The following is a 20,730-nucleotide window of genomic DNA, read 5'->3' as shown; positions in this document are numbered from 1 at the left end:
TAGGCAAAAGTGATTACGTTAGAAGAGGCCTGGAATGTATAATGTATTCACGAATTATGTATATTAAATGTAGTTAAGAGTATTTATGCTTAGAATATGAATGGGACGGAGAGTCATCTGAGAGAGTGGGGATGGTGGGGGGTTAAGGGGGGAGGGGGAAGGGGGAACTGTAGCAGAAAAGGAGAGTGAGGAAATAGAATATGCGAAATTGGGTTGAATATTTTTTTTTCAGGTTTACACTTTCGGTAGATAACTGAGCGAGCGCTGTTTGAGGGTTGTGTCTTATGGTTGCTGGTTGGTTCTTGTTATTTTCGTTCGCTCTCGTTCGCTCTCGTTTCTCTTTCTCTCTCTCTCTCTCCTAAGGTATATAACAATTCTAAAGGAGGCATTCCATAAATTAAGAGTAATTTGGAATTCGTTAGTAAATACGTATCTAATATCTGTTGGACCTCAATTTTCTCTCGTTCTGAGCTCATGGGATCCTTGCACAGTCAAAAAACTCTAATAATGAAGCGGAGGCCCATCCAAAAAGCTCTGATCCGTCAGGAAGATAATGTTGGTTTTCAGTTGAGTGGGGCAGCTCGCACGTATAAGCAGAAAGCAAGTCACCGTTGGTTACATCAAAGTACAAGGGAGTCTTATTTTGTGATATAGCAGCAAACTTACGTACAGTGCAGTTGAAAGGCATCGATCAAGGAGATTTTGTCTGATGAGCCCATTTCCCATACATGATGCTCTGCTGTGTTTGGTGCATCACTGTTCTTTTCTCTACTGCAGTCTCCTGGGGGGCAACTTGTGACTGTTCTAAAGTTGAAAGTTTAACCGCTCATTTTGATTCTAAGCTCAGTCGTTGTAGTTTGAAGTTGAACGCTATTCCGACCTTGTTGTTTGTATGTTGGCTTTCAGTTCTAAAGAAAAATTCTTGAATTCGATGGTGACGTCGATCTTCTGGGCATGTTCCCAATACTTTTTCAAGGAAGTTTCCAGTTTTCTTACACCAAAACAAGTGCAGGTTTCAACTTCTACTTCGGGGCAGCTCCTTTCCTGCCTGCTGTAGGATACTAGCATCAAATATTCCAATCATGTCAAAAGTCTTCTCTTGTGTCGGGCTATTTTTTTTCTTCTTGACCAACTATAAAAAAATAGGTATTCTTTAGTACCACATTTGCTATAGTTGCAGCCAATATGATGTTAATCCCTGTTCCAGGGTTGTTGTTTTTTTCAAAAGTTGTGTGTCTGTAGTTCTCTGCTGTTATAAATATGCTATTCAGAAAAGTTCAAGACGAAAGAGAATCCCTTTTTACTTTTGCTTGAACACCAGTATTTGATATATCTTATGGCAATTTGAATCTAACTAAACACATTACTTTTTTATCAGACATTTTTTTTTTTTTTGCTGGATCTCATCAGTAAGCCAAACCTTGTTTTTTTTTTATTTTCTATCTCCTAAATTATCCCCTTCATCCTTAATTCTCTGTTTTGAATGTATCGCTGTTACGAACTTTGCAACTTGCGGTATTTGTACCCCCGCGGCTCTGCCTACAGTACTGTGTTCAACAAGTTGGTCCGAGCGACTGTCCGTGCCAGCAGTGGCGCGGCCGTTCATTACAGTCTTTTGACGTAGGGAGCATTTGTGTAGTGTTTGTGTAGTATTACGAGTTTCAGATATTTTCTTGGCCAATGTTCCTGTGTAATAAAGGGCACGGGTATTTTTTCTTGAACATTAAAAACCTGATATGTGTCTATAGACAGTAGATTACGTCAGCATCAGGGGATGACGAAGAATATCAGCTCAACAAAACCTAAAAGCCGGAAGAGTATTAATTGTAGTCCTTTTGTTTGAATAGTAGAAATCTCACAAGACCGGTCACCATCGTAGAGAAGAACATAAGGATTGCATATTAAATATTCTTGTGTGCGTCATGATGAAGCGAGGTTACCTTTTTCCTCATCAGCAGAGGAAACTATTTCTCGATTCTGTATTCGCAAATATCTAACCGTTGTAGATCTCGCCTGTTACGAGATATCCACCTCGTTATCGGTGTAGACAGAATTTTTGGAGGGTAGAGTGAGATAAGTATGTCTTGACACTTCCCTGATATAGGTTTATGAGGGCGGGAAAGCAGTTGAAGTTCGGCATCATTGTTGTTAAGCAAAACATCCTGATTGACCGTTGGCACTCGGTCCAGCGTTACAGAAAGAAGCAAACATTAACAGCTGTAACGGCGGCCCCGGTGGCATCAGAACGAACGTCTTGGTGAGCCAATATTCAACACGAACATTGATATCAGCAAAATCAAGAGCAGAGTCTTGGAAACAATGGAACTGATCTCTTAATTCCAATTGAGGCGCTTCCTTTGTAGGTCCCGTTGGGTGCGAGAAGCCACACGACCTTAAAAGATAAGGAGTATAATCTAAGGCTTCCCAGAGCGAACGACCAGAAAATGTGATCCTCCTTTTTATCGGGCATCCGCACTTTGAAGACCTCTTCCCTCTGTCCCAATTTTTCCATTTCCTGGAGGAGGGAAATTTTTCCGTTCTCCTCCCTTTTATCATATTTTTTGTTCGTACTTCAACCAGTGAGGGATCTATAATGTCTTCCTACGTCTGACAGACTTCCGTACTCATTTCTGAAACAGGTCCGTGGCGCATTATTCAAAGGAATATTTTAAGAATGTATTGGACTATTTGAAAAATTGATTGTGGATAATATATTACTGTTTTTTGTATTTTGATCTGCAGAATATTTGAAAGTTGTTTCTAAGTCATGAATTATATGGTGTTTATTTTTTTCTTTGTAGTAAGCACACTTCTATCTGCAAAAAAAAAAATAAGAATAAAAATTAATAACTTCAGAGTAATCATTATTATTTCACATGATAGAATTTATTTGGTTTTGATAATAAAAGTCAAATGTTTCACGCACTATAATCAGAGCTGCAGCGTTATTGTTACTTCCACTAAATGTTGGTTATCTACATTTCCCTGGAAAGTGAACTCGTCTTGCTAGGAGACAGAGGTGAATGTGTCGCGTGAATGGCGTGCCTCCGTGTTCCAGGTGGACTGGGAGCACAACGACACCAAAGTCACCATCTCGGGCCCCCGCGGTGGGGTGAGCATCCACACGGAGGCCGGCGGGAGGGTGGTCACGTCCCGGCTGTCCGTGGTGCGCGCCGCCCCGCCCGACGCCGGCAACTACACCTGCCACCCGCACTCCGCCTTGCCCGCCACCACAACCGTCTACATCGTCGACGGTAAGTGCCAGTGACCATGTGCGTCAAGTGTAATCGTGTAGTTTTATATCATTCAGTGTCCTTTGTTAACTGCACGTGCTAAATATATTTTACGTGCTTCTTTCAGCATGCCCTATACTTAAAAACAGATGCATGATTGTGTGATGATTTGTTTGCAATGGTTAGTTTTACCTGTCATGATTGTGCTTCTGAGGGGATGATCAGTGTTGCCAGCCCATCAGAAATACAGCCAAAGGAGTTCTTGAGAAATAACTAATGAAAACTTGTAAGCCATAGCCGTAGATTTTTTTTTTTCTCTCTCTCTCTTTATTTTAATCATGGCATCATCAAGGTCCGAAATTCATTATCTTACGCCAAAATCACTCCGGCTCTCGCATCCACTCCGCCTTCAGGATTCGTTGCCCCTTGAACCTCTCGGCGGCACTCGAACAATACCAACTTTCCAACAATCGTCGTTCATTGCCGCCGCCACCGCCTGCGCCTCGACGTACTCCCGCCTCTGCCTTCACTTCCATGGCACTGCTGCTCCGGCGGTCAGCGAGCCTTGAGTTTCCGCGTAATCTTTAGCTACTCCCGGAACTCACCTCTTCCCGCCCCCCTCCTACTTTTCGCTAATGTGCCGCTTGTACTGAGTCTCGAATTTCCTGTCCCGTGATTTACGCCGCGGAAATGAACTCATAAATGTGCGATGATTGCTAAGACGGTGAGACTTTGGTATGATTACAGCTCCCACGGTCGAGAATATTTTTTGGTAGAGAATATTTTCGCAGTATTTATAAACCAAAGAAGATTGGTTCCTTGGTAATTACAGAATTTTGTTTTAGCTTTTGACGCGTCTTTTGCGTGGATGGTCTTGTGGAATCGTTTCTTCTTTTTTTTTTCTTTTTTGTTATGGTATAATGTGTATTACTTTTTGTTTTCTTGATCCTCTATTATTTTTTTGCCATAGATATCACCATTCCTTGTACGTGATGCTGCAAATGAGTGTTCGTTTTCGTTTTCGTCATCTCCAAGAAGCAAGGCAGACCGCTTAAGAGCAACAAAAGAAAAAGTCAACAAAACAGACGCTAAGCACTGCTCCAACAAAAGCAAACAAAACGAGAGGCCAAAAGAGAGGTTAGTTTCGGGAGAAGACGTGTCCTGACACTCGTCTCTTGAAAGAGGTCAAGACGTAGGCAGGAGGAAATACAAAGGAAGGCTGTTACAGTGTTTACCAGCGGAAGGGATAAAAGAATGGAGATGCTGATTAACTCTTACATAAGGGATTTGGACAGTATAGGGGTGAGAAAGAGTAGAAAGTCGAGTGCAGCGGGGCCGCGGAAGGAGGGGAGGCATGCAGTTAGCAAGTTCAGGAGAGCAGTCAGCATGAAAATATCGGTAGAAGATAGAAAGAGATGCAACACTGCGGCGGAATTTAAGAGGTAGAAGACTGTCAGTAAGAGGAGAGGAGTTGATGAGACGAAGAGCCTTAGACTCCACTCTGTCCAAGAGAGCTGTGTGTGTGGAGCCCCCCCACACGTGAGATGCATACTCCATACGAGGGCGGACAAGGCCCTTGTATATGGACAACATCTGGGAGGGGAAAAGAACAGACGGGGACGATACAAAACCCCCAACTTTGAAGAATGTGAGATTATTAAGCGTTCGATTATACAACTTCTTTTAGAGTAAAGAAGGGCAATGCATTACACTAATGAGAAACAAAATATAATCCGTAGTAACTCACTCCTATATCAATGACACTTCAAATTAAAGGAAGCACTGCTCACCCCACCGCCTATAATTATATAATCAAACATGTACTTTTGGATATAATCATCAATTACTCACCTTTGCTCTCACACGTTTTAACATTAATTTTTGAAAGTGCAAATTTGTAGTTACAAATTATGTGTTCAAGATATGTGCTCTAGACTAAATAAAGCTCAGACGGTCAAGAATTGCCTTGTGCGAATGAACTGAAAGATTAGAACATGCCTTTCTTACGTTAATTATTTACGTCGTCTGCTTGAGTCACCTCTGGCTGCCCTCCATGCCGAGGCCCATATTGTTCGTCTTTAATTATTCACCGTACAACCTGAACCCATATGGACTTTTATTCGAAACCTTTTTCCAGGTGAGCCCCGACAGGTTGTGAAGCCAGAATTAATTATTAGAACTAATTAATCATATTCGGCTTAAAACATGACAAAGGGTTTCATGGAGAGGTAAGGAACGTCTGTAAAAACATGATAGAAAAATAATGCTATGAATTACTTGTGAGTCCCAGAGGGCACATTGTCTGGAAGCACACGCGCACGCACGCACGCACACACACACACACACACACACACACACACACACACACACACACACACACACACACACACACACACACACACACACACACACACACACACACGTCTGTGTGTCTTGCCCGCTGCATCTGTGTCGCTTCTCGTCGAGGGCTTCACACCACTCCCGTGTTATCCATTCAGCCGCGGCCTCCGTTGCCTGGCTTCATGTCAAGAGGAGCAAGGGAGGCCCTGCTTGCCTCGTTCCTCTTGATCACGCACTGGACTCGCGATCTGCAGTCAATACGCTCCCCGAATGTGCTTGGAGCTCGTGAAGGATTTTTATTAACACCTGCAACCACGAATTACATTCATTAGAAAAAGAAAAATTAAAAATATATAACTATATATAATATATATATATATATATATATATATATATATATATATATATATATATCTATGCATATATAAATATATATTTATATATATATATATATATATATATATATATATATATATGTATATATATATATATATATATATATATATATATATATATATATATATATTGGGTAGGCGGTGGCCGAAGTGATAGCGTATTGGACCCACATTCGCCGCGTGATGGACGACGCGGGTTCGAATCCTCACGCTACCACTCGGATTTTTCAGTCACCGCCGAGTGGCTTAAAACTACCCACATGCTGTCCTGAAGACCACCCATCAACCCGGACTCTAGAGGAAGCCGTCCAAGCGAATCAAGAACGAGTTCCGGGGGTCAGAATGAGCCAATGCAAGATGGCGCCACTATAAACACTCGCCTGCGCCAGAACGGGCTGGGCTGACCATCAGGCCCCACCTGGAAGAAGCCTTGGGCCGACCATCAGGCCCCACCGGGAAGATGCCTACCGGCGCAATAGGCAACCACGTAAAAAAAATAAAAATATATATATATATATATATATATATATATATATATTTATATATATATATATATATATATATATATATATATATATATATATATATATATATATATATATATATATATATATATATATATATATATATATATATATATATATATATATATATATATATATATAACAGGTTGCATGAAATATTGGCTGGTGGTCCACATGGTTGGATATGAAGAATATTGAAATGAGAACAAAAACTGCATGTGATTACATTTTTCATGAAATTCATTAGTGTAAGTGTCCTGCGGAAGCCAGTTTGTGCCAGGAGGGCCCGCAGGCGTGGGTGGCGAGGGCCGCCTGGCGCCACACAGCCGTGCTTAACAACTAACGCCAGCACACACCGCGGCAGGCCCACACTCCGCGGCCGCACCACAGAACCTCTAGGAAATTAAATTTATCAAAGATTTACATTGCTGTCAACACACGGCAAAGGGATGATGGCAGCCACTGGTATAATAGTAAGTGACAAACTGACACACCAGGAGCCGTGCAATCTTTGAACCCTAAAAAATCTGAAAGTATCCTTAGTCACCCGGTGGAAACATTGGACCTCCTTGTACTGGTCATCCCTAAATTACCCGTGTGTGTGTGCGTGTGTGTGTGTGTGTGTGTGTGTGTGTGTGTGTGTGTGTGTGTGTGTGTGTGTGTGTGTGTGTGTGTGTGTGTGTGTGTGTGTGTGTGTGTGTGTGTGTGTGTTCGCGTGTGTGTTCGCGTGTTTGTGTGTGTTCGCTTGCAGGTTTGCGTGCATGTTTGAGTGCGTGTGGCATTCCAAGGATAAATCAAACTTTCTTGTATTATCCGAATATTTATCTTGTGCGTGGCTCATGACTTGTGGAAGGCCTCGTCGGAGAACTGGGGATCCACACCTGCAAGCCAGTGTAAATTTGCTGTCACCCTCAGCACGGGATGTCACCTTGCACGGCATTGTTCAGTGCTGTGCTGAAATGCTGGGGGCGTGCTGGACCCCGTCTTCTGTTAATAGCAAAGTAAACTATTGTTATACACTTGCATTAGATTTACCATATTTTTTCATGTGTGAAAAGTGTGAAACTTTTCTCAACTTGAAACCTAAAGGCCTGTAGATAATTATAGAATACCGATGACATCACCTGTTCCCTTTTCCCGCATAGAAGGTTGAGCATCAATACTATGAAACTGGCCTTTGCGTCTTTCTTTGACAATATTTGTTCCGGCATGTACAAAAAGCAGTCTATGATTGGTAAAATGCCGCCTCTCTTTCCAAATGTTAAAAAAGCCTTTGGAGGAAAAATTTGTTTGAGATGATTTTACATATCGTGCAGTTTACACACAGGAAATTTTCTTAGTTCTAGTATAAATTTATCAATCCTGTCATATATGAAACCGTTTATTAGTCTTGCAGTAAATATATTCGTTTAAATGAGTTACGAATTACATATTCTAGTCATATAGATAATTATGAACCATTGAAAACAGGCGTACCCCCGTGAAGCTAATGAAACGTCGTCACCATGCAATCCTAGTCATTGAGTTTACTTACTCGTGCCCTCCTCTAGGACATTATTCAGTGTTTACTCATCTGCCATCTACCAAGAGACACAAAACCTTACATTGCTTATCATGGGCATCCTTCCTCCTCCTCCTCCTCCTCTTCTTCCTCCTCTTCCCCCTCTTGATGTTCCTCCTCTCCGTTTTCCTCATTTCCTTCTTTGTTTTCCTTCCACTCTGCCTTCCTTCGCTTCCTTACTTCTTCCTCCTCCTCCTCCTCCTCCTCCTCCTCCTCCTCCTCTTGATGTTCTTCCTCTCCATTACATACTTCACCATCATCAATTATCAACAGTAGAAGCAACCGTTACTATAAAAAAAATATAGTTCACTGCAGGACAAAAACTTTTCCCAGCAATCACTATCTCTATTTGATGTTAGTGTACCCCATCCTTCTCTATTTGATGTTAGTGTACCCCATCCTTCTCTACTTGATGTTAGTGTACCCCATCCTTCTCTACTTGATGTTAGTGTACCCCATCCTTCTCTATTTGATGTTAGTGTACCCCATCCTTCTCTATTTGATGTTAGTGTACCCCATCCTTCTCTATTTGATGTTAGTGTACCCCATCCTTCTCTACTTGATGTTAGTGTACCCCATCCTTCTCTACTTGATGTTAGTGTACCCCATCCTTCTCTACTTGATGTTAGTGTACCCCATCCTTCTCTACTTGATGTTAGTGAACCCCATCCTTCTCTACTTGATGTTAGTGTACCCCATCCTTCTCTACTTGATGTTAGTGTACTCCATCCTTCTCTATTTGATGTTAGTGTACTCCATCCTTCTCTACTTGATGTTAGTGTACCCCATCCTTCTCTATTTGATGTTAGTGTACCCCATCCTTCTCTATTTGATGTTAGTGTACCCCATCCTTCTCTACTTGATGTTAGTGTACCCCATCCTTCTCTATTTGATGTTAGTGTACCCCATCCTTCTCTATTTGATGTTAGTGTACCCCATCCTTCTCTATTTGATGTTAGTGTACCCCATCCTTCTCTATTTGATGTTAGTGTACTCCATCCTTCTCTATTTGATGTTAGTGTACTCCATCCTTCTCTATTTGATGTTTCTGTACCCCATCCTTCTCTATTTGATGTTAGTGTACCCCATCCTTCTCTATTTGATGTTAGTGTACTCCATCCTTCTCTATTTGATGTTTCTGTACCCCATCCTTCTCTATTTGATGTTAGTGTACCCCATCCTTCTCTATTTGATGTTAGTGTACCTCATCCTTCTCTACTTGATGTTAGTGTACTCCATCCTTCTCTATTTGATGTTAGTGTACTCCATCCTTCTCTATTTGATGTTAGTGTACTCCATCCTTCTCTATTTGATGTTAGTGTACTCCATCCTTCTCTATTTGATGTTAGTGTACTCCATCCTTCTCTACTTGATGTTAGTGAACCCCATCCTTCTCTACTTGATGTTAGTGTACTCCATCCTTCTCTATTTGATGTTAGTGTACTCCATCCTTCTCTATTTGATGTTAGTGTACTCCATCCTTCTCTATTTGATGTTAGTGTACTCCATCCTTCTCTACTTGATGTTAGTGTACTCCATCCTTCTCTATTTGATGTTAGTGTACCCCATCCTTCTCTATTTGATGTTAGTGTACCCCATCCTTCTCTATTTGATGTTAGTGTACCCCATCCTTCTCTATTTGATGTTAGTGTACCCCATCCTTCTCTATTTGATGTTAGTGTACTCCATCCTTCTCTATTTGATGTTAGTGTACCCCATCCTTCTCTATTTGATGTTAGTGTACCCCATCCTTCTCTACTTGATGTTAGTGTACCCCATCCTTCTCTATTTGATGTTAGTGTACCCCATCCTTCTCTATTTGATGTTAGTGTACCCCATCCTTCTCTATTTGATGTTAGTGTACCCCATCCTTCTCTATTTGATGTTAGTGTACCCCATCCTTCTCTATTTGATGTTAGTGTACCCCATCCTTCTCTATTTGATGTTAACGTACCCCATCCTTCTCTATTTGATGTTAGTGTACCCCATCCTTCTCTACTTGATGTTAGTGTACCCCATCCTTCTCTACTTGATGTTAGTGTACCCCATCCTTCTCTATTTGATGTTAGTGTACCCCATCCTTCTCTATTTGATGTTAACGTACCCCATCCTTCTCTATTTGATGTTAGTGTACCCCATCCTTCTCTATTTGATGTTAGTGTACCCCATCCTTCTCTATTTGATGTTAACGTACCCCATCCTTCTCTATTTGATGTTAGTGTACCCCATCCTTCTCTACTTGATGTTAGTGTACCCCATCCTTCTCTATTTGATGTTAGTGTACCCCATCCTTCTCTATTTGATGTTAGTGTACCCCATCCTTCTCTACTTGATGTTAGTGTACCCCATCCTTCTCTATTTGATGTTAGTGTACCCCATCCTTCTCTACTTGATGTTAGTGTACTCCATCCTTCTCTATTTGATGTTTCTGTACCCCATCCTTCTCTATTTGATGTTAGTGTACTCCATCCTTCTCTATTTGATGTTTCTGTACCCCATCCTTCTCTATTTGATGTTAGTGTACCCCATCCTTCTCTATTTGATGTTAGTGTACCCCATCCTTCTCTACTTGATGTTAGTGTACCCCATCCTTCTCTATTTGATGTTAGTGTACCCCATCCTTCTCTATTTGATGTTAGTGTACCCCATCCTTCTCTATTTGATGTTACTGTACCCCATCCTTCTCTACTTGATGTTAGTGTACCCCATCCTTCTCTATTTGATGTTACTGTACCCCATCCTTCTCTTTTTGATGTTAACGTACCCCATCCTTCTCTACTTGATGTTAGTGTACTCCATCCTTCTCTACTTGATGTTAGTGTACCCCATCCTTCTCTACTTGATGTTAGTGTACCCCATCCTTCTCTACTTGATGTTAGTGTACCCCATCCTTCTCTACTTGATGTTAGTGTACCCCATCCTTCTCTATTTGATGTTAGTGTACCCCATCCTTCTCTACTTGATGTTAGTGTACCCCATCCTTCTCTACTTGATGTTAGTGTACCCCATCCTTCTCTACTTGATGTTAGTGTACCCCATCCTTCTCTATTTGATGTTAGTGTACTCCATCCTTCTCTATTTGATGTTAGTGTACTCCATCCTTCTCTATTTGATCTTAGTGTACTCCATCCTTCTCTACTTGATGTTAGTGTACTCCATCCTTCTCTATTTGATCTTAGTGTACTCCATCCTTCTCCGACAAATGCTCCACTTTCTCCTCGCCACCTGGCCCTCTGTCTGCCGTGACTTGTATATTTGGAGGGTTTCCACTCGCGTTATTTTCTTTGTTCTTCTGTTATCAGTTCTACGCACATGACCTGCCCAAGTCCACTTCTTATAGTTAATGCTGATTACGATAGCAACATTTTTCTGTTCCCTAATCCATAATGCTCACTTCCTGTCTCTTCAAATTATACCCAGCATTTTTTTTTCTACCTGTTATATTTTGTGCGTTTCTTAGCATTCTTTAAATATTTTGTGAGGCTCCGTATGTTATGACTAGCAGAATAAATTGATTTCACACTTTTCTCTTCATACATACATACATAGAAGAAGAGAGGGAAATAAAAATAGTCCTGGAATGGAGGAAGAGTTTCATTCCACTCCGGAAGAAATAAATGCAGAGTAAATCCGTGGCTGACACTGGTAATGGAATTCGGGTTTCCATACAAATATTCCATTCCAATCGAGCGACTGGTCTGATTCACGTTCGGCCATGAAGAGTGTATTCATGCAAAACCTAAATTAAACTTGTGTTACCCAAGTGATTGCACGTGTAAAGACAGACGCGTTTTCCCCTTGCCGTTGTCGCCCTGCGTGTCTACAACAGCGTCATGGAACAGTTCGCGTCCACAGAAGGTTCAGCCAAGAATAACATATTTTACCGTACAAGGCGACGCCAGTTCTCTTGACGGAGATGTCGAAAGAGTTGTGTGACGAATGTAAGAATGACAATGGAAAACTACTTTTGGGGGGTTCAATAAAGTTAATGAATTTTTCTGCATACAAGAATTGCAATAAAATAGCTGCGTTCACAAGTGCAAGTTCTAAGAAAATTACTACACATCGAATTAATTACTTTTGCCCGGAATGTCATTAATTTAAATGGAATTGGTATGTAATCATCCACTGAAGGCCTCGAGGCAGCGTGCAGTGAAAGATTAGAAAACTGCCCAGCCAATCACGGCGCAGCTTAGGATTTGCAGCCCGTGATTGTTTCATATATCACGATTGCCAAACATCGCGTTATCAGACCCACTGGACTTGAGTAAAAGTTATCCCCATAAAAATAAAATTGGTTGCGTGTTCTAGGCCTTCAAAAATCACGTTACGCGGAAAAAAAGGAAGCGAAATGATAAAGAAAAGTGTAAAAGCCCCGGCACTCCTTTGTCCCCTCGTATCAATGCAGAAAATTGAGTGTGTGTGTGTGTGTGTGTGTGTGTGTGTGTGTGTGTGTGTGTGTGTGTGTGTGTGTATGGACGTATATGGACGTGCGTGCGCAGCTTTGGATAATTTTTACATTTGGGTGCTAATTTGACCGAAGTTGCAATCAAGTTCGGAATTCATGGGTAACGTGTGGGGAGAGAGAGAGGAGGGAAGGGGAGAAGGAGGGTCTTGGCCACCGTCGGCTGTTGAACATTGGGAACCTTTAGCGAACCATGAACATTTAACCACACCTTCAACACCTACACACGCTGATCATTCCCATACTGCCTCTCTGTAAAGCATTGCATCTCCATCATCCGTGAAACACTTTTATGGGGCTGAATAAGCATTAACGCGGCAGATATAACACATGGGATTATAACAGGATCGACGCACAGGCTATGACGATGGTGATTAGTCTTTGTTTCGAGGAAGATTGAAACTATATACACATTTTCAGTTTAAGGGGAAAGGTTCACCGGTTTGGATGCAGGCTAATTGTGAAGCAGAAATGAAAGGGCGTGAAAGACAAGTTTGAGTCTGGCATTACATACACGAGTGATAATGTAGTACACGCTAGCACTACGGAAAAGTAAAATTCCTTCGTCTGTATTTCCTCCTGCCTACGACTTGACCACCTTCAGGAGAGGAGTAGCAAGACACCTCCACCCGAAATTGACCTCTCTTTTGACTGTGACCTCCCATCTATACTTATTTTCATACGGGCATGTAATTAGCGGGTTTTTTCTTCTAACTTATTTTTACTCTTGAGCTTCTTCCTTTGCTGTAAAAATAAAAATCAAGGGTCTGCAACGCACGGGTCCCGCCATAGTACAGTTCGGGCCGCGACACGCCCATGAATAAATAAGTGAACACAAGACGGCGAGAGTCACACAGTTCTCAGTACGTTCAAAAAGCTTTCAAGTGGTGGGTCGTGAAGGTGATGCATAAAATAACACGAGTTCGCGGTAAGAAAGGTTTGGGAAAGACTGGTCTATCCCTAACACCCTCACACACACCAACTTTCTCTCTCGAACACACACACACACACACACACACACACACACACACACACACACACACACACACATTTTTCTACCTATGGGGAAGTCGCAGGGAATATTTATGCACGCAAAAAAAAGGTGAATGCACTTATTTAGTATTTTATGTTTTGCGCCTCCATGCCAAAGCCTCGAATTTTAGAATCCATTTTATATATTTTCAGGCACAAAATGTAATTATTTTTCTCATTTGAGGTCATGCGCACGATTTTTTGTATGCATTATTTTTTTCTTTTTCTACTTGTTACTGGTGATTTTTGCATGTTGTTGTTGTTGTTGTTGTTTTTGTTGTTGTCTTTGGCGCCCGAGCTTGATGGGAAATGTTTGCTATGTTTTTTTTTTTTTTGTTTTATCAGCCTCGTTGTTTTTGTTTACAACTCGCTGTTTATCATGTCCAGCAAACCAGAACGCGTGCATCAGCGAGTTTCATGCACGGCGTTAGCTTGCTGCAGTTTGTATGGTAATTGTTGCATCATGTGAAATGTTCATATACGTTGACGTGAATAATATTTGTATAATACTATAAATAACTCTCAGAAGTTAAGGTTTTATTACACAACACCCTTTAAGAAAAGTTCATTATTGTCTCTGAACATTTAAAATCGACGTCAATACACTTTTACCAGCAAGAATAATCCAGTTACGATAATGTCTTTTATAACTGTAACGTGTCCCGTAATGCATCCATTCATCCAGCAAAACATTGGCTCTTAGATATAGTTTTCTCCTCTTGCAAACATTCCCTTTATAAGTTTAATATTTTCCTCATGAACATATACTCTATCATGACAACTTCCATGAACCCCTTTCCACATATCCGTCACTCCTTAAAATGGCAGTCCAGGTTGAAATGGTTTCCAGGTCAGGCCATCCCGATCTGAACACCTTCCAACAGAACATGAATATCCATTTCAAATCACTTTAGCCCCGGAAAATACAGTTCCTTACAATCAAGCATTTCAAAGATAGAGACATTCTCCCACCAAAATAGACTGATCCCCCACACTAAGGCTCAGCACTTCCTTCCCAAAAACTCAACACTTACTCCCCAACTTTTTTTGAGTAGCGGGCTTTTTTTTCATATTTGTTACCTTTTTTTATGCCCTTGAACTGACTCCTCTGCTGTAAAAAAAAAAAAAAAAACCTCCTCCACAGTTGCTCCCCCACAGAAGAGCTCCTCCCCAACAGTACAAGTCCTCCCCATAGAATACTTCCTTCCCAATAAAGCAGTTACTCCTAAATTCAACAGTTCCCTCCCAGCAGAACAGATCATCCCCAAGAACTCAAATCCTCTTCATTACAACAGTTTCTTCCCAATCAATCATTTTACCCCAATCCAGAGTTTACGCAATTCTACAGTTTCGTACTAAGACCCTCTTTAGTCCCAACCTTAAGAGTTCACCATATGCATAAGTTTTACCCCACAAAGCCATTTCATCCCCAGACAACACTTCCCATCCTGAAAACCCCTTAAAATAAGCTTCATTCCTACAAAACAGATTCTCCCCATCGGAACATACACCCCAACCAGCGTTGCCAAATTATCGTACTCAGCGCATTGCATTTTGGTAGTTTCTGACCGATAACTATAGCAAAAAATTACGAAACCTATCAATATTTAACAGTTATAACGCTAACTTTAATTTCCTATTGTTAATTGTGGGGTTACGACAGTCTTGGAGCCTAAAAATGATAAATGCAATGTTCAGCGTACGACAATTTGGCAACGTTGACCCCAGCAGACCCCAACAGTTCGCCCTTAGCATAGCAGTCAATTCCCAACCGATCCCTTCCTCCTAGCATAACGCTCCCCCTTCAGCGTCCTCCTTCCTCCCCTACAGAGCAGTTCCCGGCCGCTATGCACCACGAGAGTCGAGCGGGGTTGGTGTGGTCGACCTCGCCGCTCCTCCTCCTCCTCCTGAGCGCTGCCTTCATTGCCGTCAGATGATCTGTCCACCAATCACAGCTCGCCATTTTTGTACTTTCTGCCTTTTGTATGGCTTTCCCTGAGTAACACCTTCGTTCACACTGTATCTGTAAGGCGTCGAGGAGGATATTCATGTTCAGAGATGTAATTAGCATACGGTATATATATATTGTCAGAGGTATGTGTGCGTTTAATCATAAGTAATACAATGTGTTTTAAGCTTCGAGTGTTTCATTACTGTGGCGTGGATTAAAAGCTAACCCTTCCTGAGCTAGGGGCTTCGTGGTGCAGTGGTTAGCACACTCGGCTCACAACCGAGAGAGCCCGGGTTCGATTCCCGGGCGGAGTGGAAAAATTTGGGCAGCTTTTCCGATACCCTACGCCCCTGTCCACCCAGCAGTGAATGGGTACCAGGTGTTAATCGGGGGTTGTGTCCCGTCTCCTGGGATTTGCTCCCTTCTCCTATAATTAAGAATATGGCCCACGTTGAATCAGGTTGTTTGTCCGTCAGGGAAATACTGTATAGTGTATGGGGTGGGTAGGTAAGGGGAGTGGATGTGGGTATATAGGTGTGTAATAACTAGGCAGCATGCGGGGTTTGCTTTCGATCGTCATTTGTTTCGGGAGTCTGGTCGGTGCTTGGCGGAGTGCTGACTCTGTTCCCGACGCTTCCTTCCTCTATGGCTGTTTCTTTGTGGCGTTGGGCGGTGTTCAGTTTTATCGAGACTCCCCTCTGTCTGTTGTTGGCGTTGTGCGTTTTTCATCCTATCATCGCCCGTGTTTGTTTGTGGAGCTGTTTGTTTCAGCGTCGTTCAGTTCAGTGTTTGTTTGTGGCATTACCCGATGTTCGTTATGTCGTCGCTCCTGTTCGGGTTTGTTTGCAGCGTTTGTGTGTTAGTGTTTTGTTGGTGCTGTGCGTTTCTCATCCCATCATCGCCCTTGTTTGTTTGTGGAGCTGTTTGTTTGCTCGTCTTCCAGTTCATCATTTGTTTGTGGCATTGTCCGTTGTTTGTTATATCGTCGCTCCTGTTCGGGTTTGTTTGCAGCGTTTGTGTGTTAGTTTGTTGTTCTGCGTTGTGTGTGGCTCCGTTTATCATGGCCGTGTCTATTGATCTGTTCGTTTGCGGCATTGTTTGTAATATCACCCCTCCTTTTCGTGTTTGTTTGCAGCGTTTGTGTGTGAGTTTGTTGCTCTGCGTTGTGTGTGGCTCGCTTTATCATGGCTGCTTATTATGGCGTTTTCCGTTGTACAGTTTATCATGACCACAGAAACACACACACACAGAGAAAAAGGAAATATTATCCCAGGGCCGCGCAGTCTCTCCTCGTGCAGACCCCCTACGTTCTTATGTTCTTATGTTATATTCCTCCATTATTTTTTCTTTTAAGCGCGTCTCCCTACGTCGTCATCTCTCCCCTCGCCGCCCCGCCCTCCGAGTTTTCAATATTTTCCACCAACACTGCTTTCCCTTCCCAAACTGCTGCTGCTTTCGTATTTCGCTGTTCTTTTTTCCTATTGCAATAAAGTTCGCTGTGTCCCTTCACCCATCTGACACTTATCCTCATGGCCCGTTGCTGTGTGTCTATCCTTTCCTGTTCTTTTTCGTTTTTGTTTTTTATTTATTTTTGGGGGGTCCTGAAGCAGTTCTTGTCATGCTGTCTTCCACTCAGAACCTCCTGGCAGTGTTGTGTTCTCTCAGGCGTTGTGATTCTGTTTTTTATTATTTTCTTTTATTTATTTTTCTTCGTTGTCTTTGTTTTCTTTTTCGTCGTCGTTGTCTTCGTCTTCTTTTTCTTCTTCTTCTTCTTCTTTTTTTTCGTCTTCTTCTGCTTCTTCTTTTCTTCTCCGTCATCTTTCTCTTATTCTTTTTTCTTTTCTTCTTTTCTACTTCTTCTTTTTCTTCATTTCTTTTATTTTATTTTATTTTATTTATTCTTCCTCTTTCTTCTTCCTCTTTCTTCTTTACTCTTCTTTTTCTTTTTCTTCTTTTTCGTCTTCGTCTTCTTCTTCTTCTTCGTCCTCTTCCTCTTCTTCTTCTTCTTCTTTGTTTTCTAAATCCAATAACGTTTGTGTGATCATCATATTCACCCTTTTATTATTTTATCATTCCCATTAATCGTCGTTGTTGCTGTCGTCGTCGTCTTTGTGGTCTTACTTCTCCTCCTCCTCTTCCTCCTCCTCCTCCTTTCTGCTCTTCCACCCCAGGCTCTCTAACCCTCATTTACTGACATTTTCCCCACAAAGATTAACTGATCCCTTACTTCCCTCCAGCAACCGTCATCCACCCTCCGAGGTCGTCTTTTTTTAATGAGTGAAACACAACCTTTCTTTTGCCCTCAGAGAGTAAGTATTAAACATTGTTACAATTACTACAGTTTAACGAGGCACTTAACTGCAGCCCGTATGATATTCTTTAGTATTCACCCCCTGCTACATACCTGCTTATAATACCTTGCCTTAAAAAATATCGTGGGGTGAATGGTGAGAAATGGAGCAGAGTGAAGGGACCTAAGTAATTGTCAGCTCAGCTCGAAGGTTGGGGAGGAAATCTTGATAAGTGTGACTTTGCGGAGGGATTAAAATTTCAGAGCGTGGAGAGGGACGGGGAAGAACGGACCAGACACAGCAGCGAAATACTTCCCATGTAGTTTCATCCCTAATAAGAGAGACTCCAGATTCACCCAGCGCCATCTTCGCCCACCCATAAAAGTGTCAAAAGGGCTCAGTTAATTCAATGCTCTCTCCTCTTGTTTTGCTTTATTTTATTTTTTTACAGTAAGGAAGCAGCTCAAAGGAAAATAAATAATTGAGAAAAAAATGCCCGTTAATCACTGCCCCCGTGAAGGAGTGTAGAGACGAGTGGCCAAAAGAGGGGTCAATATCGGTTGGAGAGGTGGTCTCCATCCTCTCCTCTTAAGAAAGGTCAAGTTGTAGGCAGGAGGAAACACAGACGAAGGGAGGCTGTTCCAGAGTTTACCAGTGAAGGAAATGAAAGAATGAAGATGCTAGTTAACTCTTGCATAAGGGATTTGGATAGCATAGAGATAAGCTAGAGTTGAATGTCGAGTGCAGCGGGGCCGCGGGAGGAGGGAAGGCACAAACAGCATGCAATCCACTTATCGCCTGAATAGTCTTCACAGACGCAACACACGCCTCAGAGTCCTGCTTCTGCTGCTCTATATTGTCGAGTCAGCAGTTCAGGAGCGCACAAACAAGAGAATTATATTTGCTGCTTCACTTGACATTGGGGACCTGTTAACCAGATGCTCCTTTCTCTACCGGGATTCAGCTTCCATAATCCTGATGATGATGATGATGGTGATGATTGTGATGTTAGGATCTCAAAGCGCAGTCATCGTCTCGTGTTTGGTTGTGGTTACTGTATAGAGAAGACGTTCCAGCGTCTCGTATCGGCGTATGCAAAATTAATGAAGGTGGGTATTGTGTCTGCTGGAGTTATTTATGTCTTTGTGAAACCCGTCCTGGTTTGTGCTTACTTTTTCTTACATCAACAGAAGCAGCTGAAGGGCAAACACAAACAAAAGCCCGCCAAGCGCTACTCCAGTAAAACAGTAAAGAATGGAAGACCAGAAGAGATATCAACTGTTCTCCTCAACTCCTCTTAGCAAGAAACGTTGTATCGGAGAGGTGTAGGGATAGTAAGAGTTCTGGAGATTAAAAAAATAGATAAAGAAAAGATACCGAGAGAGAAACACAGACAGACAGACAGACAGACATAGGGGAGGTGCTGATGTATGAAAACGAAAGGGTGCAAACAGGAGGAAACTAAAAATCTGATGTACTTACCGCATCCTCAAAGGAAGTCCCCTAAAAAAAAAAAAGACAGAGTTATAGATAAATGGAAAGAGACTTATTGCATAGATTCTCCTTCATCGAGATAGGAATGCATTACGAGACTGAAAAATGGCACGGACATACCCATCGATAGCCCAAAGTGGAGATGCGGCAAACTGACATGACGGGAGCGGTAAACTTTTCATTTGTCCGTTCCACACTGGCCGAAGGAGCGGACCAATGTAGCGCGGAAGGATAACGTGCCGGTGATTGGAAAACTACTCAATAACAGGCGAAAAATTGCTGGTCGCCAGTTGGGTTGGAACGTACAGCTCGCAACTCCCATCCAGCCGACAACTCGCCCATCGCATTTTTACGAACGAGAGAGAGAGAGAGAGAGAGAGAGAGAGAGAGAGAGAGAGAGAGAGAGAGAGCAGACAGGCACAGACAGACAGACAGACAGACAGACACAGACAACTTGCCCATCGCCTTTCTACGAACATAGACAGACATACAGACAGAAAGAGAAACGGACAGAGAAAAAGAGAGAAAAGAGAAAAAGAGAGGGAAAGAGAGAGGGAGGGAGGAGAGGGGAGGAAAAATGTTGCTGAACATCCGTGTTGACACGAAGCAATTGCTGAGACTGCAAGGTATTTGTCCTGTGATTTGCCTTCCGAAAAGTGGTTCACGTGACAGCTCAGGGGCGGCGCTATGGAAGAGGACGCGGCAGGGGGCAGGGGAGAGGCGAGGCATGGGGTGGAGGAGAGCAGGGCCGATCATCCCCTCACTGCGCCCATGCTTCTCTATTAGTCCTCTGTTCCTCTTTATACCGTGCGAGGGGGCTAGGAAGGGTGCATGGATTGGTGGGATGGAGAACAAGTGTACTGGAGATATAGATAAAGCCCATAACGCAGTGTTTCTAAATGTACTAAGATGGCTGCCTCGTACATCTGGGACCCCTCTCACGCGCAGCACAATAAGCTGTTCTTGTGCCTCTATATAAGCCTGACAAACTTGTGGTGCGGCGGCGGAGTTATCGCCCGCGCGGGGTGGAGCCTTGGAGGGGAGACAAGACGTGTGTGTCGCAGGGGGCTTGTCCATCACCCGGGCCCCGCCTCCTCGCCCTGCTTTACTACTTTCCAGGCATGCACGCTTATCAGAAACTGTCCCATTCACAATACTCTTGCCTTAACTACATAGGAGAGACTTTTGCTGCTTCTCTAACCTGCTCACTGGCCAGATACTTAGGGTCGTATTTTAAAACATTTCGTCGCCCAAGTTCACATATTTGACATGGCTTTTGTAGGAGCTGTAGGCCTTTCCAGGGGTAGTTTTATGACCCTGGTGGTAGTTTGACCCTTCTTCTGTGCCATGAACCTTAAAAAACACTCATGAAAACCCGGTTGATCCCCTCTTTGACCTTTAGAAATAGTTGATGTGAGAAGGGATGGCGTCTTAAAATACGGCC

The 20,730-nt window shown here is 42.6% G+C and overlaps 1 protein-coding gene across 1 annotated transcript in view; it reads left to right on the top strand.

Moving 5' to 3' along the window:
* Window positions 1-15,687, top strand: part of LOC127009618 (hemicentin-1-like) — a 142,436-nt gene extending 126,749 nt beyond the window's left edge. Inside the window, exons 8-9 of the mRNA XM_050882848.1 lie at window positions 3,059-3,254; window positions 15,381-15,687. Coding sequence (XP_050738805.1) covers window positions 3,059-3,254; window positions 15,381-15,487 — 303 coding nt within the window. The 3' untranslated portion in view covers window positions 15,488-15,687. The remainder of the gene's footprint in view (window positions 1-3,058; window positions 3,255-15,380) is intronic.
* Window positions 15,688-20,730: the final 5,043 nt, after the last annotated feature.

The sequence above is a fragment of the Eriocheir sinensis genome, chromosome 41, assembly GCF_024679095.1.
Source record: "Eriocheir sinensis breed Jianghai 21 chromosome 41, ASM2467909v1, whole genome shotgun sequence".
In the NCBI taxonomy this organism is placed as follows: domain Eukaryota; kingdom Metazoa; phylum Arthropoda; class Malacostraca; order Decapoda; family Varunidae; genus Eriocheir; species Eriocheir sinensis.
Note: the sequence above shows the minus strand (reverse complement) of the source record. Positions and strands in the feature narration are given on the sequence as shown.